This window comes from Chiloscyllium plagiosum, chromosome 32, assembly GCF_004010195.1.
Source record: "Chiloscyllium plagiosum isolate BGI_BamShark_2017 chromosome 32, ASM401019v2, whole genome shotgun sequence".
NCBI classification, from domain to species: domain Eukaryota; kingdom Metazoa; phylum Chordata; class Chondrichthyes; order Orectolobiformes; family Hemiscylliidae; genus Chiloscyllium; species Chiloscyllium plagiosum.
The window spans coordinates 2,009,030-2,030,344 of NC_057741.1; the positions used below are offsets into that span (position 1 = coordinate 2,009,030).

The 21,315-nt window shown below is 40.9% G+C and overlaps 1 protein-coding gene across 1 annotated transcript in view; it reads right to left on the reverse strand.

The window, feature by feature from the left end:
* Window positions 1-517: 517 nt before the first annotated feature.
* The window catches only part of LOC122539241 (uncharacterized protein C4orf45), a 39,076-nt gene continuing 18,278 nt past the window's right edge, over window positions 518-21,315 (reverse strand). The window contains exons 3-5 of the mRNA XM_043673943.1: window positions 15,885-15,943; window positions 9,985-10,144; window positions 518-907 (exon numbers count right to left, since the gene is read on the reverse strand). Coding sequence (XP_043529878.1) covers window positions 821-907; window positions 9,985-10,144; window positions 15,885-15,943 — 306 coding nt within the window. The 3' untranslated portion in view covers window positions 518-820. The remainder of the gene's footprint in view (window positions 908-9,984; window positions 10,145-15,884; window positions 15,944-21,315) is intronic.

Here is a 21,315-nt window from a genome sequence, read left to right on the forward strand (position 1 = left end):
ATTGCCATGCCAGGGAGATGTAAAATGCATGTCCTCAGGTACTTGCTGGAAGTCAAGGTACCAGAAAGTTTCTTTGATATTTCTCCAATACACAACTCTTAGGCTGGTTGGAGCTGGCTTCCCCGAATCCTTTGTGACCCCTTTGACATTATTTACAGAGAACAATGAATATCAACTGCTGGCTGCCAATTTTCTGTCATACCCAAAGTCTCCTGCTGTGAATAAATTTACAAAGTCCAAGATTAGGCCTGCAGTTATTTGCTCTTATGTTGATTTAGTTCTATTTGAATTTTGTGCCCAATGGATTTTGTAAAGAACTGTTACTTCATTGAACTGACTTTGAAAGACTAGGGAAAGATGTGTTAGTACTTGTCACTTGTGTTGTTTAAAAGTTAATGGAATTGTTGACTTAAACTTTGTACTTGACCTACAAGGCACACCAAAAAGAGAAAATAAAAAACTTGAGCTCACTTGACCTGCCTGGAACTGTGAATAATACAAGTTTATTAATCTTAGCAATGGATTAAAAGAAAGAATATTCTGTAACTGAAGATTTCATAAACCTTGCTTTATTGTTTTTGCCAGAAATGACTAAACCTCTGATAATTTTCTAGTGGAATTTGAAATACAAATTTGCTTCAAACAAAATTTCTAAATACCAATACATGACTTCAAATCAAGCCAATTCAAAATATCCATAAACTAACTTGCACTTGAGTCAAAACTGAATCATTAATCTTGTGGAACCTAGAACTCAGCTGGATTTCCAGTTATGTTTGTAGAAAAAATAATGTGTTGAGAAATAATGGGAAATCCTGAATTAAATATCATCAAAGACTAGTCCTTGTTCTTCAAGGTCAAGTGGATCTTTGTCTTTTTTTTCACAGATGTCTTGTTTCTCACCATCCTGAGAAGAAAAGGCAATATTTTAAAATATAGTTGGTTTCTAAAAATAGTGAATTAAAAATACAATATAATAGGACAATTGAACATGGATCAAATGTTCCAAGGGCTCACTATTGGGAGGCCTGTAGTACAGCCCCAACATTGTTACCGCACTCTTCCTATTTCTGAGCTCCCACATTGAGCAAGAGGAGCATAGCATGGGTCTGAGATCTCCTGCCATTTTTACTCTTAGGCTTAATTTAGTCCAACTATAATATCAAATAATAGATAAATGAAAAAAAGAAAGAAGTTTTAGAGCTGCTGTGAAAGGCTAAGTACCTAAAACAGGTGTGAAGTCAGGCTGCTGGGATTGGAAGGTGCCAGCTAAGCATTGTGACAATAAAATAGGGGGTAGGTAGCAGGTAGGTAAAATAAGTATGTAAGTTTGCTTACTGAGCTGGAAGATTTGTTTTCAGACATTTCATCACCATGACTAGGTAACATCATCAGTGTCTCCGGTGAAGCGTTGGTGGTACATCTTGCCTCGCTATTTATAAGTCTTGGTTTCTTAAGGGGAGTGATGTCATTTCTGGTTTCTTTTTCAAGGGAAGGTAGATGGGATCTAAATCAATGTCGCAGAAATCAGGTACTTCCTAAATGTCTAAAATACAACCCCCCGCCCCAAACACCCCACTAACCAAAAAAATAGCAGAACAAAACGGCTGCAGAATGCTTAAAGAAATGATAAACAATGCTCACAACCGACTCCGTAAATACAACCAGGAGATTTCGCACCAAAAACCTTGTCAATACCACGACGGACTGTGAGTGGACAAATGCACTATGAGCTTTAAACAGCAAACACAGCAAAAGAAAAAAACTCGCACTTCAGGTTGGATAAACTCACAAAAATACATTTCATAGAAGACTGATGCTTGGATAAAAAATCTTTCGGACCGCCCACTTATTGATACAGAAAAAGCAGTCCTAGTCATAGGATTACTACTACTACACAGGTACTAAACAGGAGCTCATCCCTTCCAACAGGACTTTAAAAAATCAGGAGAATTTTTGAAACCAGATGGGTCCAACACACCACGCTTCTACAGATTACCAAAAATACACAAACCTGCCGCTCCTCCCCTCAGACCCATAGTCTCCCTACCTGAACACCAACATACAGACTAGCCAAGGAACTCCACCAAAAACTAAAACAGCTAATTGAAGATTCATGCCACCCCATTCATTCCACCCGAGAATTCCTGAACAACAAAGATACTAAGATCAGAAGAGGATGAAATAATGGTCTACTTTGGCATTACAGCCCTTTTCACATAATTAATACTGACCTGTGTTGCTGGAAAAGCGCAGCAGGTCAGGCAGCATCCAAGGAACAGGAGAATCGACGTTTCGGGCATAAGCCCTTCTTCAGGAATTCCTGAAGAAGGGCTTCTGCCCAAAACGTCGATTCTCCTGTTCCCTGGATGCTGCCTGACCTGCTGCGCTGTTCCAGCAACACATTTCAGCTCTGATCTCCAGCATCTGCAGCCCTCACTTTCTCCTTAATACTGACCTGGCCAAAGAAACACTGGCATTAATACTAGGAAAACCAGGACCACAAACACCAAACAGCACCAACTTCATCAGCAAAGACAACATCCTCAAGCTAGTGGACCTGTGCCTCACACACACTTCACATTCAATAACAAAACCTACAAACAAGTCAACGCAGCACCTATGGATCACCAGTATCAGGACTCATAGGAGAAGCAGTAATGCAGAGACTTGAACAAGCTGCCCTCCCATCTATCCAATCCAAACTCTGGGTTCACTATGTGGATGACATCTTTGTCATCACAAAATAATGAAGGGTATGGAACAAATTAGCGGAAACATAGAACATCATCAACAACATCCTGACAGGCATAAAATTCACAAAAGAGGAGGAGAATGACAACAAATTCCTATTCCTAGATGTGACAGCTGAATTTACGGTTAACGAAGAGCTTCAAACCAGCATCTACAGAAAAGCAACACACACAGACCAAATACTTAACTTCAGAAGCAATTATCCCAACACCCACAAACAGAGCTGCATCAAGGCATTATTTCAATGAGCTACAACACACTCAGCACCTAAGAACTACAAAAAGCAGAAGAAAAATATCTATACAACGTTTTTCAAGAAAAATGGATACCCAATAAACACAACCTGCCAATTCCTCAGAAACAAACCCAAACAAGCAGACACAACACAACCAAAAACTACAGTCACATTACCTTACATCAAAGACATATCAAAAATGACTTCCAGACTACTCAGCCCCCTTGGCATCATGGTATTCCACAAACCTACCGACACACTTAAACAGCGACTAATGAAATTAAAGGATGCATTAGATACTGCTAGAAAGTCATTTACAAGATACCATGCAAGAACTGTAACAAACACTACATTGGACAAACAAGCAGGAAACTTGCCACTAGGACACATGAACACCAATTGGCCACCAAAGAACACGGCCCACTATCACGAGTTTCCATACATACAGACAAAGAAGGACACTGCTTTGACTGGGACAACACACACATTAGATCGGGTAGACAGTGAAAGACTTTTTCCTAGGATGATGACGATAGCTTGTATGAGAGGGGACAACTACAAATTGAGGGGTGATAGATTTAAAACAGGTGTCAGAGGCATGTTCTTTACTCAGAGAATGGTAAGGGCGTGGAATGCCCTACCTGCTAAGGTAGTCAACTCAGCCACGTTAGGGAGATTTAAACAATCCTTAGATAAGCACATGGATGATTTTGGGATAGTGTAGGGGGACGAGCTGAGAATAGTTCACAGGTCGGCGCAACATTGAGGGCCGAAGGGCCTGTTCTGCGCGGTGTTGTTCTATGTTCACATCCTAGGAGAGCAAAACAAAGACACGCACGAGAATCCTTAGAGGCATGGCATTCTAACCAGAACTCCATTGATTTATATCCTATCTATCTTCCCTTGAAAAAAAGAACCAAATATGATGTTACCCACTTCAAGAAACCAAGACCTATAAATAGAGAGGCGGAACATACCACCAGCGCTTCACTGGAGACTCTCACTGATGATGTTACCTAATATGGTGACGAAATGTCTGAAAACAAATCTTCCAGCTCAGTGAGCTAACTTATTTACTTACCATCAACCTGACTTACAAATCTTCTCAAAAATCACTAAGGTAGGTAAAATGCTGGGTGGAAAGGGGTTGGGATGCAAAGTCAGTAGTTGCTATGTAAGCAACGTTTCCTCTAGGCTGCATGTCTGCCTAGCTGATCCCCATGTGAGAAGCAGTGTCGGCAATCACAGCAGTGACTCACAGTTCTAAACTTTGCTGCTGAATTAAGGGGAAAGTTGCATTTAAACAGCTTTCATATGGGGCTGGGTACCAGAAGGGGAGATGCATGGAGGGAGGGTGCCAGAGAGGGAGGGGGTGCATAGGGGGTAGGGTGTCAGAGGTTTAGAGTATCAAGTAGGTAGGGTACCAAGTAAATAAGCTGCCAGTGGTGAAAGGGCCAGGTCAGTAATGGAGTTTTTGGGGTAAGGTCAGAAGCCACAAGACACCAGGTTATCGTCCAACAGGTTTATTTGAAATCCCAAGCTCTCGGAGCGCTGCCCTTTCGTCAGGTGAAGTTGGTCACTATTAAAGTAAAAATTAACAACTTTATTTCTTAAAATATAACAGATAATAATTAACTAACAACTATTCACAACTCCTTTCTCTAACCTATCTTTTAACCTTCCCTTCTATAATACTAGTTTTATAAAACCCCATAAATCATAAAAAGTATGATTTACTGAAAAATTCAAAGTTCAAGACCAGCCAACTGTCAAATCTTCTCTTTGCACATTTGCTCTCCAGGTTGGTGTCAATGTTTTTTTCTCTCTGTGCAAACTCCTTCTCTAGACAAGTACCTCTCAGAGAGTTCTGACTAGCAGCCGACATCTATTGGTCTTTTGGCAGTCTCCCTCAACTGTTCAATTTTTCCCGGTCTTATACCCCCAAAGCATTGGATTGTGTCATTGGCTTTTAATATTGTCAATATACTCAATTTTAACTTGATTGGAGTTTGGTATTTTTGGGGGTATAATTTAAACTGTTTGACCTAATTCACATCTGTTTTTGTCTCCAGGCAACCAGCTATTCTAGCTGCTGGACCAATAGGTTACATTATATCTTATTCAGAATATTTGGTGCTGTCAGGTAGTCTGCTGGCTTTTAACTCCCTTAAAGGTACAGTCCAGTCACATCTTCATAATAGGGGTTACTGTTTAAAAATAAGAGGTCACCCATGTAAGACAGAGAGTAAGGAGAATATTTTTTCACTGACTGTCACTCATCTTTAGAACTCAAAAGAGTTTGGGAACAAAATCTTTGAATACTTTTAAGGGAGATGTAGGTAGATTTTTGATAAGCAATGCGTTGAATTGTGTTTAGGGTAGATCAGGATGAGGAGACATTGGATCTGGTGTTGTGTCATGTAGCAGGTCTCAGACATGGTGGTAAGGAGGTAAAGTAGTGTCTAGTTGCAGGGGGGAGTGGGGATAGGGTGTTTGGGTTCTGAGGTAGGGCAGGTGTATCAGATCCAGCAGTGGGAGGATAATGGTCCATGCAGAACCAATGGGAATGTTGGATTGGGCAATGGGTCTGACATTGTTTTCCAGCTCTGAAACCATCAAGTCCTCAGGGGATTGTATGGTCGGATATAGGGGAATTGAGGGGAAGAGCAGAAGCTTGGGTGAGGAGTTGGATCTGGTAGTAGTGAGGATGGGTCGACAGATCTAGTGACATGAGGTGTATTGTGTCCTGGGTGATGGGGTAAGAGGAGTGAGTGAAGCGTGTTGGGTCAGGATCTCAGAGCACTGGAGTTGAGGGTGTGCGAGTTAAATTGGGTGTCTCTTGAATAGTCACTCAGGGGTTAGACTAGAGTTTTAATAGTCTAACATTTCCTGAGTAAGCATTTACTTAACTGCAGTGGAAACCTCCAAGTTCTCTGGTTTAAATGGATACCTTCAGAGGGTTCCATGTATAAGGGAATTGTCCAGTGGAATCTTCAATTTCCAGGGCAGTCCCATGGGAGTCTGCCATATTGGGGATTCTGCTGATTGCCCACTTGCAACTGCCATCTACCCTTCAGAAACAATTACCTGGGCATCAAAAAATCTACGCAAATATTTATTTTCACTTCTGTACACATTTATGCAAAATAGTTAGCTGAACAACAACCAACAGAATGAGTGGTAAAGGATAACTTGTAGTTGCAAATTTTATTGAAAAAGTGTGCAACATAATGCATGGTGTATGAATAAAGTCAACAATAGAAACGTTGGAACTTTCCACCCAGGTTCTAAGAAAAAAAAATCAATTTTTTGATAACTTTAGGTTATTGTTTTGCATAAATTTCATGTCTTTAACAAACTTGAGTTGTTGCATATTGATGTTCAGAAATAATTTTAACATTTATCAAGCAGTGGTGAATATTTCCAATATACCTTGGAATATAAAGTTATTGTTGTGTGCCATTTTGATTCTTAGCCACAATAAAAATTGTTCTTGCACAGGTCAAGGTACACAAATTTGTTAGTCTTTTTTAGTTATTATAAGTTATTTCTCTTTCACACAATACATGCATATTGTTTTCAGCAAATGATTTTTATTTATATCTATTAATCACCTGAACTTTCCCACAACTAAATCACTGATTTTTAAAAAACATTTGTAACTATTAACCACCACCAGTAATTACCCATTAGAAGCCAATTAGAAGTTGACACGTAAAGCCCATTATGGGCAATACGTACCATCAACAATTGGGGGGGGGGGGGGGGGCGGTTTGGTAGGGCAACGTGAAAGGGACTGCTTTTAACAATTCAGTGATTTCCCTAACTAGGGTCACATAATTGCACCTCAGCAAATATTTTGGAATGTTGTTACTTACTGAGAGAGGAATTGAATACCAAAGTTGGAAGGTGAAATTTCATTTACAGATGGCATGGTGAAACCACATTTGGAAAACTCTGTACAGTACTAGTCTCCTGACTTTAGGAAGGTGTAAATAAGTTGGAAGTAGTTCAGAGAAAATTTGCTAGACTACTATCTGAAATGGACAGTTTGTCTTATGAGGACAGATTGGACAGGCTAGTATTGCATCCTCTAGAGCTCAGAAGAATAAGGGTTAATATCATTAAAATATAAAATTACCTGAGTAGTCTTATGGTCTTCACAAGGTGCATGTGGAAAGAGGACCTTCCTCTTGCAAAAGAATCTAGAATAAGGGGTCACTGTTTAAAAAATAAGGGGTCACCCTTGTAAGGCAGAGGGTAAGGAGAATATTTTTACACTTGACTGTCACTCGTCTTTAGAATTCAAATGACTGTGGGAACAGTATTTGAATATTTTAATGGGAGAGGTAGGTAGATTTTTGATAAGTAAGGCGTTAAATTGTTATCAGGAATCTGAAGTTATTGAATTCAGAGTAGACTTGAAGTACCAAGTGGCCTCCTCATGCTGTTATTTTGACATATGTTTGTTTATATATGTTTGTGTCTCCTGATCAGACTGGGGTTTAGCTGATACACTCTTTGGGCTAGACTTAGTGCATCGCATTGCAGCAGAGAATGTGGCAATGGCTGGTAAATTATGGGAGAATTGCTAAATTAGTCTCCTATTGGTGACAAAATGTCCCCAGTGCAGTGGAAGGATGGAAGGGCCAGATGCAGTGTGTTAATTATACTCATTTAATGAACTGATTTATACCCATTATCACAAAGCACACATCTCAATTTAGTGGTGGCTCAGTTATACAACAGGGGCTGCACAGGACCATCCAACAAACCCCATCAGTGTGTTATAATCCTCTGGGAACAGAGAAGGGGGGAGCCTGGCTATCAGGCAATCTGTGTGCAATTGCTGGTTCTGGCGTTGGAGAGCAGATCATGTTGCACTGAGATAGTTGGGACTTAGACACTACCATGAGGTGTCCTGGCACTGAAGTGTTTGACCTTCAACAATCCAACCATCTCCCTTTATACCAGATGTGGTTCCAACTAGCACAGTCAGAAGCAATACAGACAAAGGAAAATAAAAGAGTTGAGTAGACAGGGTTGATAATGATAGTTCTACATCATGACAACAGACATGTAGATCTTCACAGATTTTTGTAATTACAAACAAATACTAAATGTATATAATATGATAAAGTATAGTGAAGTATACTGGACCCAACCCTTTAATTTATGGAAGTAGAAGGTTGATTAAGGTTAACCATGATGTTTCTTTATAAGGTTGAACCTTGTTCGTTATATAATCCACATATTTATTCAGGCACAAGTCTCCTGAAATTCTTCGCCTTGATCATGTATTATTCTGTGACTAAGAAAAAGTGAAAGCAACCTATTTTCAGCTGTACTTACAGACAATTAATATCATTAATGGTGACAGTGGATCAGATCCCCAAAATATGTTTGGACAGTTTTTTGCTTGTAATTCCCAAACATATTGTTTTTAATGGGTGGACTGCAACAGAAATACTGCAGATTTAAATTCAGTGTCTAGCAAATCCTGTCTGAAGCCTCCATGAAAATTGACAGGGAATCATCGAAAATGATTCGACTTAACAAGAAAACAAGGGTGGAAGTGCTGACTATCTCTCGCTTCTCAACATGTCTGTTTTATGCTCCAGGAATAAACAAAGACATTGGTGAAAAAGCCAGTTTCAACTCTACTACAGTGGATTAGTGGGACTGCAAGCTACAATGTGGACCCTCGTGGGTTTGAGCAATAGCTTTAGTGTTTTGGGAAGATCACAATCAATGAATTATGTCCTAGGTATCCCTGTGTTGCAGGTAAAGGGAGATCTCTGCTAGAAACAATTTAAAAAATGGAATTAGGTTAAAGGACTGTCAATTGTCTTACAGTACCAGAAATCACAAAAAAAACTGTTCAACTATCAACTTCACAGTACCAGTAACAGTTACATTTCAATGAATACCATGTTCAACTACCTGCTCTGTGCCAACAATTCAGAGACTGGTCCATATATTTGTTTATTTTTAGCTTTAAACATTTTAGAGTGACTTCTTAATTCTACTCTCTATATGTTTGTTGTGTTGGCATATTTTTCTAATGCTAATTATGAAACTCATTCTTTGTTAAAACAAAGAAAAAAGCCTTGTTAAATTGGCTCCTTTTAAAAGGTAAGTTAATTTGGATCTAAGAGAAAGGTATCCTATAGGGAAAGGATCTTTTCTGAATTAACATGTTGCAACCGACCAAGGGAATGAGTGAATAAAGAAGAGGAGACAATTTATCCCTCCTCAACTGGGAACTTAAGCATTTGGATATCCCATCTTGAATCATAATGAATTGGGGAACATCACCATAATAATACCAGAAGCAAAAAATAATACCAATTTGCTCACTGATCTACTTCCTTGTAGATTAGATTAGATTAGATTAGATTACTTACAGTGTGGAAACAAACCCTTCGGCCCAACCAGTCCACACCGACCCGCCACTCACCCAGACCCATTCCCCTAACACTACAGGCAATTTAGCCTGGCCAATTCACCTAACCTGAACTTTTTTTTTGGATTGTGGGAGGAAATCGGAGCACCCAGAGGAAACCCACGCAGACACAAGGAGAATGTGCAAACTCCACACAGAGTGTCGCCTGAGACGGGAATTGAACCTGGGTCTCTGGTGCTGTGAGGCAGCAGTGCTAACCATTGTGCCAACCGTGCCACCCAATTTTCTCTCCATTCTTTCATTTTCAGTCTAACTGTCACAATACTAATAAAATACTTCTAGTCAGTGAATAACAGGCAACTTTATTTTATTTCAAGCATAATCAGAGTCATAGATTTATGGAGATTAAATGAATCAATTCTTTTTCATTTTCAAAAGTATTCAGCATTTTTGCCACATATTTTGTGATCAAGTTCTGAAATTCCATCCAAAATAATTGGAAATAAATTATACAGATATATATATGTATATCATCATAAATTAATGGATTTGTCAAGCAATTGGCAAATTAGAAATAACCAATACGTACTTGAGTTCCACAAAGAGTATCCATTCCACTCTCGCACAATGGGCTCACTGCAGTTTTTTTAGAGCGTATGCATTCTCTGGGCTCTCTAAATTTTTTAAGGGGCCAGGCCAGAAAAGCTCTGCCAAGACTTTGCCGATCAAGAACAGCTGGAGGTGGTTGCCTAACAAGGTAGAGAACAAGTTAGTAAAGGTTCAACAGTTGAATTTTTTAAAAATTGGCTACCCAATCTCAATCTGAACCTTTCTCACCAAAATTATATCAGGATATATTACTGAATATAAGATATTTATTAGTTTTCAACTTGTTTAATGGAATATCACCAACAATTCACATTAAAGATTTGGGTTTTGATTATGGCATTTGAAATGTGAAGGAAGGGAGACGAGTAGTTATGATAGTACTGATTTTATATATATAGAAATGTGATGGATAGACATACATTCCTTCCGACGATACTAAAGCAATGACATTGCTGAGTCACAGACATATAGATTGCACTTGATGGTTGTGAAGGTGCACATTTTATTCTGTCCCCGTGTACTACACCCTAATTGAAATATGTATGTGGCCAATTTTAATTATTTATTATTTTTCACAAGAACATTGATTAATAATGAACTAAGGTGACAGGTTATTGAGTTTGTTGATGCATTATGCTCTGGGAAGGTTATCATCAAGCTCCTGATAAACAGTATATGAGTTAGGAGGAAAGGAGGAATTTTGTCCATGCCTTTCGTGAATTGACTCCCCCACTCCTGTCAAGACCAATGTTGTCATTTCACTAGGTGGATCCAAAATCCCATAGATGAATGTAGTATCCAGGGAAGTAGGATACTGATGTCAGCTAAATAAGAGACTCCTTCAGGACTACCTTATTAAAAGTTTATTCACAGGATGTGGGTATCACTGGCCAGAGATATTATCTGAGCCTCTGGATTAACAATCTAGCAATAATACTACTATGTCATTGCCTCCCCTGTTTGTAGCAAGATAAAGTATGTGCTCAGGTGAGTGAACACACATCCATACACAAGGGATAGTAAGTAAGGACATCTATGGAATTCTACAGAATTAAGTACCAGTTCCAAATGGTTTGACATCATTGTGACATAGCTCCTCAAAGACATGTTCAGTAGCTACTACAGTAAAGGGAAAATTAACCCTTGACTCCACATCTCATTTCTCATCCCCTCCTCGTTTCTGTCTTAAATAGGCAACTCCTTACGCTGAGATTGTCCCCTCTGGTCTTCAACTCTCCTACGAGGGAAACAACCTCAAAGCATTTACCCTGTCAATCCCCCAAAAAATTGTAGATCTCCTTGCACTCTCCACAACTCCAATGTGTACAGTATGTACTATTGCCAAGTTTGAGGATGACAGAAACATAGGTAAGAAGGACCTACTCAACCACTCCTCATAAGGAATCTTCTCCATTCCCAGGATCAACCTTCTCAGGACTGCCTCCAACACCAATATATCTTTCCTTAGACAAGGGGCCCAAACAGGTTCATAGCCTTCTAGCTATAGTCTAACCAGTGTCATGCATATGCTTAGCAAAACCCCCTATTTTTATATTTCATTCCTTTTGAAATAAAGACCAACATTTCATTTTCCTTCCATATTACAGATTGAACTCGGACTTTTTTTGTGATTCATAGAGTCATAGTGATACCCAGTATGGAAACAGACCCTTTGGTCCAATTGGTCCACGCTGACCAGATCCCTAAATAAATTCAGTCACATTTTCCAGAATTTGACCCATATCCCTCGAAATCCTTCTTGTTCATATACCCAGCCAGATGTTTTTTTGAAAATGTTGTAATTGTACCAGCCTCCACCACTTTCTCTGGCAGCTCATTCCACACACATCCCACTATCTGTATGAAAACATTGCCCCTTAGGTCTCTTTTAAATCTTCTCCCTCTTACCTTAAACCTGTGTCTTCTAGTTTTGGACTCATCCACTGCCTTTACAATTCACCCTAACCAAGCCCTTCATGATTTTATAAACCTCTAAGGTCACCCCTCAGTCTCTGAAAACAGCCCCAGCCCATTCAGCTCTCCTTTTAGCTCAAGCCCTCCAACCTTGGCAACATCCTTGTAAATCTTTTCTGAACCCTTTCAGGTTTTACCACATCCTGCCTACAGCAGGGAGAACAGAATTGCACGCAGTACTGCAATAGTGACCTACCAATGGCCTGTACAACATGACCTCCCAACTCCTGTATTCAATACTCTGACCAATAAAGGAAAGCATACCAAACACCTTCTTCACTATCCTATCTACCTGCACTCCAAGGTCTCTTTGTTCAGCAATGCTCCCTAGAACCTTACCATTAAGTGCATAAATTTGCCCTGATTTGCCTTTTCAAAATGCAGCACCTCACATTCATCTAAATTAAACATCACCTGCTATTTCTCGGCCCTTTGGCCCATCTAATCAAAATCCCATTGTACTCTGAGGTAACCTTCTTCCCTGTCCAGAATACCTCCAATTTTGGTGTCATTTGCAAACTTGCTAACAATACCTCCTAAGTTCGCATCCAAATCATTTATATAAATGAATGAAAAGTAGTGAACCCAGCACTGACCCTTGTGGCACTCCACTGGTCACAGGCCTCCAGTCTGAAAAGCAATCCTCCACTAACACCCTCTGTCTTCTACCTTCGAGCTAGTTCTGTATCCAAATGGCTAGTTCTCCATGTATTGTATGTGACCTAAGCTTGCTAACCAGTCTACCATAAGGAACTTTATCGAACACCTTACTGAAGTCCATATAGATCATGTGCACTACTTGCCTGCGTCAATCCTCTTTGTTACTATTTCAAAATACCCAATAAAGTTCATGAGATATGATTTCCCACGCACAAAGCCATGTTCACTATCCCTAATCTGTCCTTGCCTTTCTGAATACAAGTAAATTCTATCCCTCAAGATTCCTTCAACTTGCCCACCACCAATGTCAGGCTCACCGGTTTATAGTTCCCTGGCTTTTCTTTATCATATTTCTTAAACAGTAACACCATGTTAGCCAATCTCCAGTCTTCCAGCACTATACCTCAGGCTATCGATGATAGAAATAACTTAGTAGGGGACCCGGCAATTACTTCCCTAGCTTCCCACACAGTAAAGCTGATCAGGTCCTGGGGATTTATCCACTTTTATGTGCTTTAAGATGTCCAGCACCTCCTCCTCTGTAATATGGACATTTTTCCAAGAGGTCGCTATGTACTTCCCCACGCTCTCTACCTTCCATATCTTTCTCGACAGTAAACACTGATACAAAATATTCATTTAATATCATCCCCATCTCCTGCAGTTCCACACATAAATGGCCTTGATGATCTTCAAGGGACCCTATTCACTCCCTAGTTACCCTTTTGTCCTTAACGTATTTGTAGAATCCCTTTGGATTCTCCTTAACTTTATTTGTCAAAGCTATGTCCCCATTTTGCCATCCTGATTTCGCTCTGAGGTATACTCCTACTGCCATTATACTCTTCTAAGGAATTACTCAAACCCAGCTGTCTATACCTGACATAAGCATCCTTCTTATTCTTGGCCAAAACATATATTTCTCTAGTCATCCAGCATTCTCTACATCTACCAGCCTTGCTCTTCACCTAACAGAAGCATACTGTCTCTGGACTCTTGTTATCTCATTTTTAAATGCCTCCTATTTTCCAGCCATTCCTTAACTTGCGAACATCTACCCCAATTGACTTTTGACAGTTCTTGCCTAATACCGCCAATATTGGCCTTCCTCCAATTTAGAACTTTAACTTTTAGATCTGGTCTATCCTTTTCCATAACCGTTTTAAAACCAATAGAATTATGGTCACTCATCCCAAAGTGCTTACACACTATTATTTCAGTCACGTGCCCTGCTTTATTTCATGCACAAGGTCCCCCAAATCCCTGTGTGTTGCAATGTCTTGCAATCTTTTCACATTTAAATAATCATCTCTTCTATCTTGCCTGCAATAGTGCAAACGTCAAATTTTCCTACATTATACTTCATATTCCAAATTTATTTTCTCTCACAAAACCTGTCTATATACCTGTTTAGACTCTTTGTATCATCCTCACTAGTTTTGTGACATTCTCAAGCTTGGTGATAGTACATTTATTACCATCATTCAAGTGTTTAATATTTATTGTAACTAATTGTGGTCACAGCACTGATTTCTGTGGCATTCCACCTATTAAAGTTCACCAACCTGAAAATGCCCCCTTTATTCCATCTCTCTGATTTTTATTAGTTAACAATCCAGTATCTGTGCTAATTGACTACCCCAAACAGCACGGGCTCTTACTTTATTAAGTAACCTTATGTGCCATGCCTTATCGAATGCCTTTTGGAATTCCAAATACAAAGTTCCTCTACTGGTTCCCCTTTATCTAATCCACTTATTACTTCCTCAAAAAACTACAGTAAAATTGTCAGGGATAATGTCACATTCTTGAAACTCTGCTTGATTATATAATCTCTCAAAGTGCTCTGCTATTATATCCTTTACAATAGACTCCATCATTTTCTCAATTACAAATATTAAGTTATCTGGCCTATCGTTACCTGTCTTTTTGTCTCCTTCTGTTTCTAAATAAGGGTGTTACATTGACAGTTTGTGGTCCTCTAGAACTTTTCCAGAGTCAAAGGATTATTGGAAGATTACTACCAATGCATCAACCAGATCTGTAGGCAATGTTCCCTCTGAGGCATGTAGCTGCTGCAGTGTTCTGTGCATGGGGATTGCCATTAATACACTAATTGCGGCATTGACATCTCATTCCAGAACTTGCTACCACACACACGACCCAGAGGCTTGTGCAGCCATAAGAAAATTAGAGAGAAAGCTATCTGCAGTTACTTCCTTTAAGATGCAATACGTTAGGTCCAGGGGACTTATCGATCTTTAGCTTTATTAGAATGTTTAGTACTCTCTCTCTAGTGATGCCTATTGGTTTTTCAACCATATCCCTTCCCGAAGTCACTTCATGTGATGCTATTAGTAACCCCTACTGTGAAAACCTTATCAAGTGTCTTCTGGAAATCTAAATTCTGTCGGTGGACCCACTATGTCAGTAGAGACAGAATTTGAGGATGTTGATCCAGTGACAGTGAATGAATGAAGATATACTTTTGAAGTCAGGATGGTGATTAATTGGAGGTAAACTTGAAGGTGGTGGTGTTCCCATATATCTGCTCCCCTATTCTTCTAGACCAGAGCGGTCATGAGTTTGGAAGGTGCTATCTAAGGACCTTGGTAAATTTCTGCAGTGTTTCTTATAGATCAAACACACTACTGCTCCTAATTTGAAGATGCTGGTGTTGGACTGGGGTGTACAAAGTTAAAAATCACACAACATCAGGTTATAGTCCAACAGGTTTAATTGGAAGCACACTAGCTTTCGGAACGACGCTCCTTCACTACCACCAAATGGCCTCATTCCACACTGTGGGGATTCTATAACGTCAATAAGAAACCTTAATTAGTTGGATTGACAACCCATCTCTAATTGGGGCAAGATTTCACTGTCACCAATCCCTCCATTGGAAATGTCACGTAGTTGTTCCACTCCCCTCCTACTGCCACTTTGCAAGGCTTCCCACCTCCTAGCCAGACTCCAGTACAGCTTCAGATACATTTATAGAAATTTAGTAAATTATTTTGTTTCCTTAACAAATAACTACAATTGATGGGAATATTGACTTTGTCAATGAAAAATTAATGATATTCACAAACACCATAAAAGTATACATTTTCCCCAAGACAGTGACTAGAACTAGATTGTGCAGTCATAAGTGATGAGTCTCAAACTCATTCTGGTATAATGTGATTTTAAAATTGCCTCATCCAAGTTACTAGGCATTTTTATGTTGTGTCCAAAATGACATACCATGGATTTTGATAACGATGAGTTAATTTGTCTGCAGCCTTCTGTCGGAACTCTCCTTGCTACAAAGCAAAAAAAAAATTGATGAAGACTGGGTTAATATTTAATATATTTCAAACTAATTGGAGTTACCAATACCTACCTCACAAATATAAAATATAAAAATATAAGCCTGAGAATATTTTCATTAGGCTAGAAACTAAAGGGATATCTCTGATTATAATGGAAGTCATTTTGGGGTAATAATTTCAGTTCTGTTGCCAGAAGAGTTGGCAGGAAGTGTATCCTCAGCAATAACAGTTGCCCCACAGTTCTCCTCTACCAATAAAAGCCAGTACGCCATATGCCTTCCTGACCGCACTATTTACCTGGGTGGCAATTAACACTCCATGCAATCTTGATCAGTTGGAAACAGGACATGTATCCTGCAATCACCCTGCCATAGTGAGGGGCCAGGCAGTCTGAATGGTCAGCAGTTCTATAGCTGCAGCAGCACCAGATTCAAGTTTTGGTCATTGCTGGGACTACAGTAGTTCCCAGAAGATGAACCAATCTACTCTCAATCATCAGTAAAGTGATGGAAGGTGACATCAACAGTACTATCAAGCAGCACCTGCTTAGCAATAACCTGCTCAGTGACATACAGATTGGGTTCTGCCAGGCCACTCAGCTCCTGACCTCACTACATGGACAAATTCCAGAGATGAGGCGAGATTGACAGCCCTTGACAGCAAAACTTGATTTGACCAAGTATGGCGTCATGGAGCCATAGCAAAATTGGAATCAATTGGTATTCGGGGGCATACTCTCTACTGGTTGGACTGGAAGATGGTCCTGGTTGTGGGAGGTCAGTCATCTCAGCTCCAGACATTTCTGCAGGAGTTCTTCAGGGTAGTGCCCTCGTCCCAACCATCTTTAGCTGCTTCATCAATGGCCTCCCCTCCATTGTAAGGTCACAAGTGGGGATAGTGAGGACTGCAGGTGCTGGAGATCAGAGTCGAAATGTGTGGTGCTGAAAAAGCACAGCAGGTCAGGCAGCATCCAAGAAGCAGGAGAATCAGCATTACAGGCATAAGCCCTTCATCAGGAATGTGGGGGTTGGAAAGGGGACTGAAAGATAAATTTTTTAGATTAGATTAGATTAGATTACAGTGTGGAAACAGGCCCTTCGGCCCAACAAGTCCACACCGACCCGCCGAAGCGAAACCCACCCATACCCCTACATTTACCCCTTACCTAACACTACGGACAATTTAGTATGGCCAATTCACCTGACCCTGCACATCTTTGGACTGTGGGAGGAAACCGGAGCACCCGGAGGAAACCCACGCAGACACGGGGAGAACGTGCAAACTCCATACAGTCAGTCGCCTGAGGCGGGAATGGGGTGGGGGAGGTATTTGGGAAGGTTATAGGTAGCTGCAGATGGAGGGTGATGGTGAGAGATCAGAGGGGAGGTTGTACTGGGTAGGTGGGAAGGAAGATGGACAAGTAGGATAGTTCAAGAGGGCAGTGCCGAGTTTGAGGGTTGGATCTGGGATGAGGTGGGGAGGGGCGATGAAGAAACTGGTGGAATTGACATCAAAATTGAAAAACATACGTCAATTCTTCTGCTCCTCGGATGCTGCCTGACCTGCTGTACTTTTCGATTCACAAGTGGGAATGTCCATTGATGATTGCAAATGTTCAGCACCGCTCATGACTCCTCAGATACTCATGTGCAACATGATCTGGACAATATCCAAGTCTGGCAAGCAACACTCGTGTCACACAAATGCCAGGCTATGACCATCACCAATAAGAGACAACCTAACCACCATGCCTTGACATTCAATGCTGTTACCATCACTGAATCCCCCACTATCAACATCCTGGAGGTTACCATTGATTAGAAACTCAATTTGTCTCATCACATAACCACGGTGGCTAAAAGAGCAGGTCAGAGGCTAGTAGTATTGTGGTGAGTAACTCACCTCCTGACTCCCTAAAACCTGTCCACCATCTACAAGGCAGAAGTCAGGAGTTTGAATGAATACTCCCCACTTGCCTAGTTGAGTACAGCACTAAAAACACTCAAGAAATTTGACACCATCCAGGGCAAAGCAGCCCACTTGATTGGCATTCCTTCCACAAGCATTCATTCCTTCTACCATTATGCTCAGTAGCAGCAGTGTGTACTATCGACAAGATGCACTGCAGAAATACAAAAATCCTCAGACAGCACCTTTCAAACTCACGACCACATCCATCTAGAAGGACAAGGGCAGCAGATACATGGGAACGCTGCCACCTTCAAGTTTCCCTCTAAGTAACTCACCATCCTGACTTGAAAAATGTATCTCCATTCATTCACTGTCACTGGGCCAACATTCTGGAATTGTGGGTCACCTGCAAAATACAGTGGTTCAAGAAGGCAGCTCACCACCACCTTTTCAACAGCAACTGGGACAGGCAATAAAGACTGGCCAGCCAGCAAATCCCACAAATGAATAAAAAAAACTGAGTATTGTCCTGTTCCTGGACTGAACCAGGACAGATCCCCTGATGGTGATCGTTCACAGTGAATGACAGTGGCCAAGTCCCTGGACTGTGACCCTGACTGACAGCCATCGCCACACCCCCACCACACCAAACCCTGCTGTTGGACTAAGGACAAGCCCCCACCAATTTCCACCCTGGCAATTTTGTTGGATGAATAGTATAGTACAGGAACAGGTCTTTTGGCCCTCCAAGCCTATGCTGATCATCATACCCGAATTAAACTAAAAAATAAACCTTTACCCTTATTTGGTCCATATTCCTCCATTCCCTCACTATTCATGTAACCATCCAGATGCCTCTAAAATGTCGCCAATGTGCCTGTTTTCACCACCTCTTCTGGCAGTGCGTTCCAGGCTCCTACCACTCTCTGCGTGAAAAACGTCCCTCACATATCTCCTTTAAAGTTTCCCCCTCTCACCTTAAACTTGTGCCCCTTTGAAAGTGAAACTTCAACCCTGGGAAAAAGCCTCTGACTTTTTGCCTCTCATAATTTTGTAGACAACAACCATGTCTCCTCTCAACCACCATCTTTCCAGTGAAAACAATCCTTTCTTCATAGCCAATGCCCTTGAGAATAGGCAACATCCTGGCGAACCTTCTCTGCACTCTCTCCAAAGCTTCCATGTCCTTCTAGTGGTGTGGCAACCAAAACTGCACACAATACTCTAAATGTGGCCAAACAAGGGTTGTTTGTAGCTGCAATATGGTTTGATAACTCCTGTACTCCATGCCCTGGCCGACAAAGGCAAACATGCCATATTCCTTCTTAATCACCTTGGTCACCTGTGTTGCCACTGTTAGGGAACTGTGGACCTGCACACCTAGATCCATCTGTATGCTAATGTTCTTAAAGGTTCTGCCATTTATAGTTTAATTCACATTTAAATTCGATTCTCCAAAATGCATCACATCACATTTGTCTGGATTAAATTCCATCTGCCATTTCTGTGCCCAAATCGCCAATCTATCTATATTCTGTTGTATCTTTTTACTATCGTTGGCACTATCAGCAAATCCACCAGTCTTCGTGTCATCTGCAAACTTACTAACCAGATCACCCACAATGTCCTCCAGATCCTCTATATATATTACAAACAACAGAGGATGTAAGACTGATCCCTGTGAAACAACACTAGTTACTAGTCTCCATTCTGAAAACACCCTTCCACCGCTACCCTCTGTCTTCTATGACCGTCAGTTTTGTATTCATCTAACCAGCCCACCCCAAACCCATGTGATTTTAGTTTTTGTATCAATCTGCCTTGTGAGACTTTATCAAATGCCTTACTAAACTCCATACAAACTACATTTACAGCCCTTCCCTCATCAATTAACTTTGTTATCTCTTCAAAAAACTCAATCAGGTTGGTGAGACATGACCTTTTCCATGCAAAACCATGCTGCCTGTGGTCAAAGAGGATGTGAAGATATCTAACAAAGCCCCAGCTATTTATTCCCTTGCCTCTCGCAGTAACTTGGGATAGATCTCATCTGGGTCCTGGGGAGTTGACTACCTTAATGCAATTTAGGATGCCCAAAACTTCCTCCTTCAATATATTGACATCCTCAAGAGTATTCACACACTCATCCCGGATCTCAACATCAGTCATGCCCTTCTCCTTGGTGAATATATGCACGTCCTGCACTTTAATCAACTGGTCTTTAAAAGCCTCCCACATTCCAGAAATAGAATTGCCCTCAAATAACTGCTCTGAATCCACATCTCCCAGTTCCTGTCTAATTTGGATATAATTGGCCCTGACTCAATTAAGCCTCCTCACCCGAGGGCCACTCTTGTCATTATCCATGGCTACTCAAATTCTTCTAGAGTTATGATCACTAAGCCCGTAAAGCTGTCCTACTGAAACATTGATTACCTGTCCTGGCTCATTCCCTAATATGGTCTAGTATGGTCTCCTCTCTGGTTGAATTGTCAACATACTGACTCAAAAAGCCCTTTTGAGACATCTAACTAGCTGGTCTCTATCTGAGCACCTGGTTTTAAGGGAGTCTCAATAAGAGGAAAGTTGAAGTTTCCCACCAGAACCACCTTGCTTTTTTCACATCTTTCCAGTATGTGACTACATATCTGCTCCTCTGTCTCCTATGGGCAGTTGGGAGGTCTATAGAAAAGCCCTAACTTTGTGATTTCAGTGTGTTTGCAGTGCTGGCAGCTGTCACATGCTGTCACTGTTAGATTGTCATCCCAGTATGCCGTTCATTAAGCTGTGCCTCCCATCCTAGACAGATCCCTACTGACAAACAGTCTGTCTATATGTGTGTGCAAAAAAAGCATTTCAATATAGTAATACTGATAGCCTTTGGCTCTGACTGAAGCACTAACATGTTGATAGGTATAGCATGGCAAGGATGCTGCAAGCATGCAGATAGGCACTAGTAAATTAACCCGAACAGAGCAAGCAAGTAGAACTGAGCTGCGCCTGGGCCAATCTGTGAGCTGGGTGACTGACCATGTGCACAAATTGTTCCTTATGTAGCCAGTTGCCAGGGTGCCCTCCAATGTGAGTCTGTGAAAGTGCGTCAGAGAGGTACCATGATGGATGTGAGCTGCTGACACATGTTCGATGCTAATGTCTGTGGATGAGGGGTGCTGGTCCACATTGATCATATTCTGAATTGCACTTTGGTCATACACAACATAGAAGTCATTCAAAGATGCTGCTGTTCGCCGAGCTGGAAGTTTTTGTTGCAAACGTTTCGTCCCCTGTCTAGGTGACATCCTCAGTGCTTGGGAGCCTCCTGTGAAGCGCTTCTGTGGTGGCCGGTATATTGGCTGTAGTGGCCGGTATATTGGGTCCAAGTCGCTGTGTTTGTTGATGGAGTTTGTGGATGAGTGCCATGCTTCTAGGAATTCCCTGGATGTTCTTTGTTT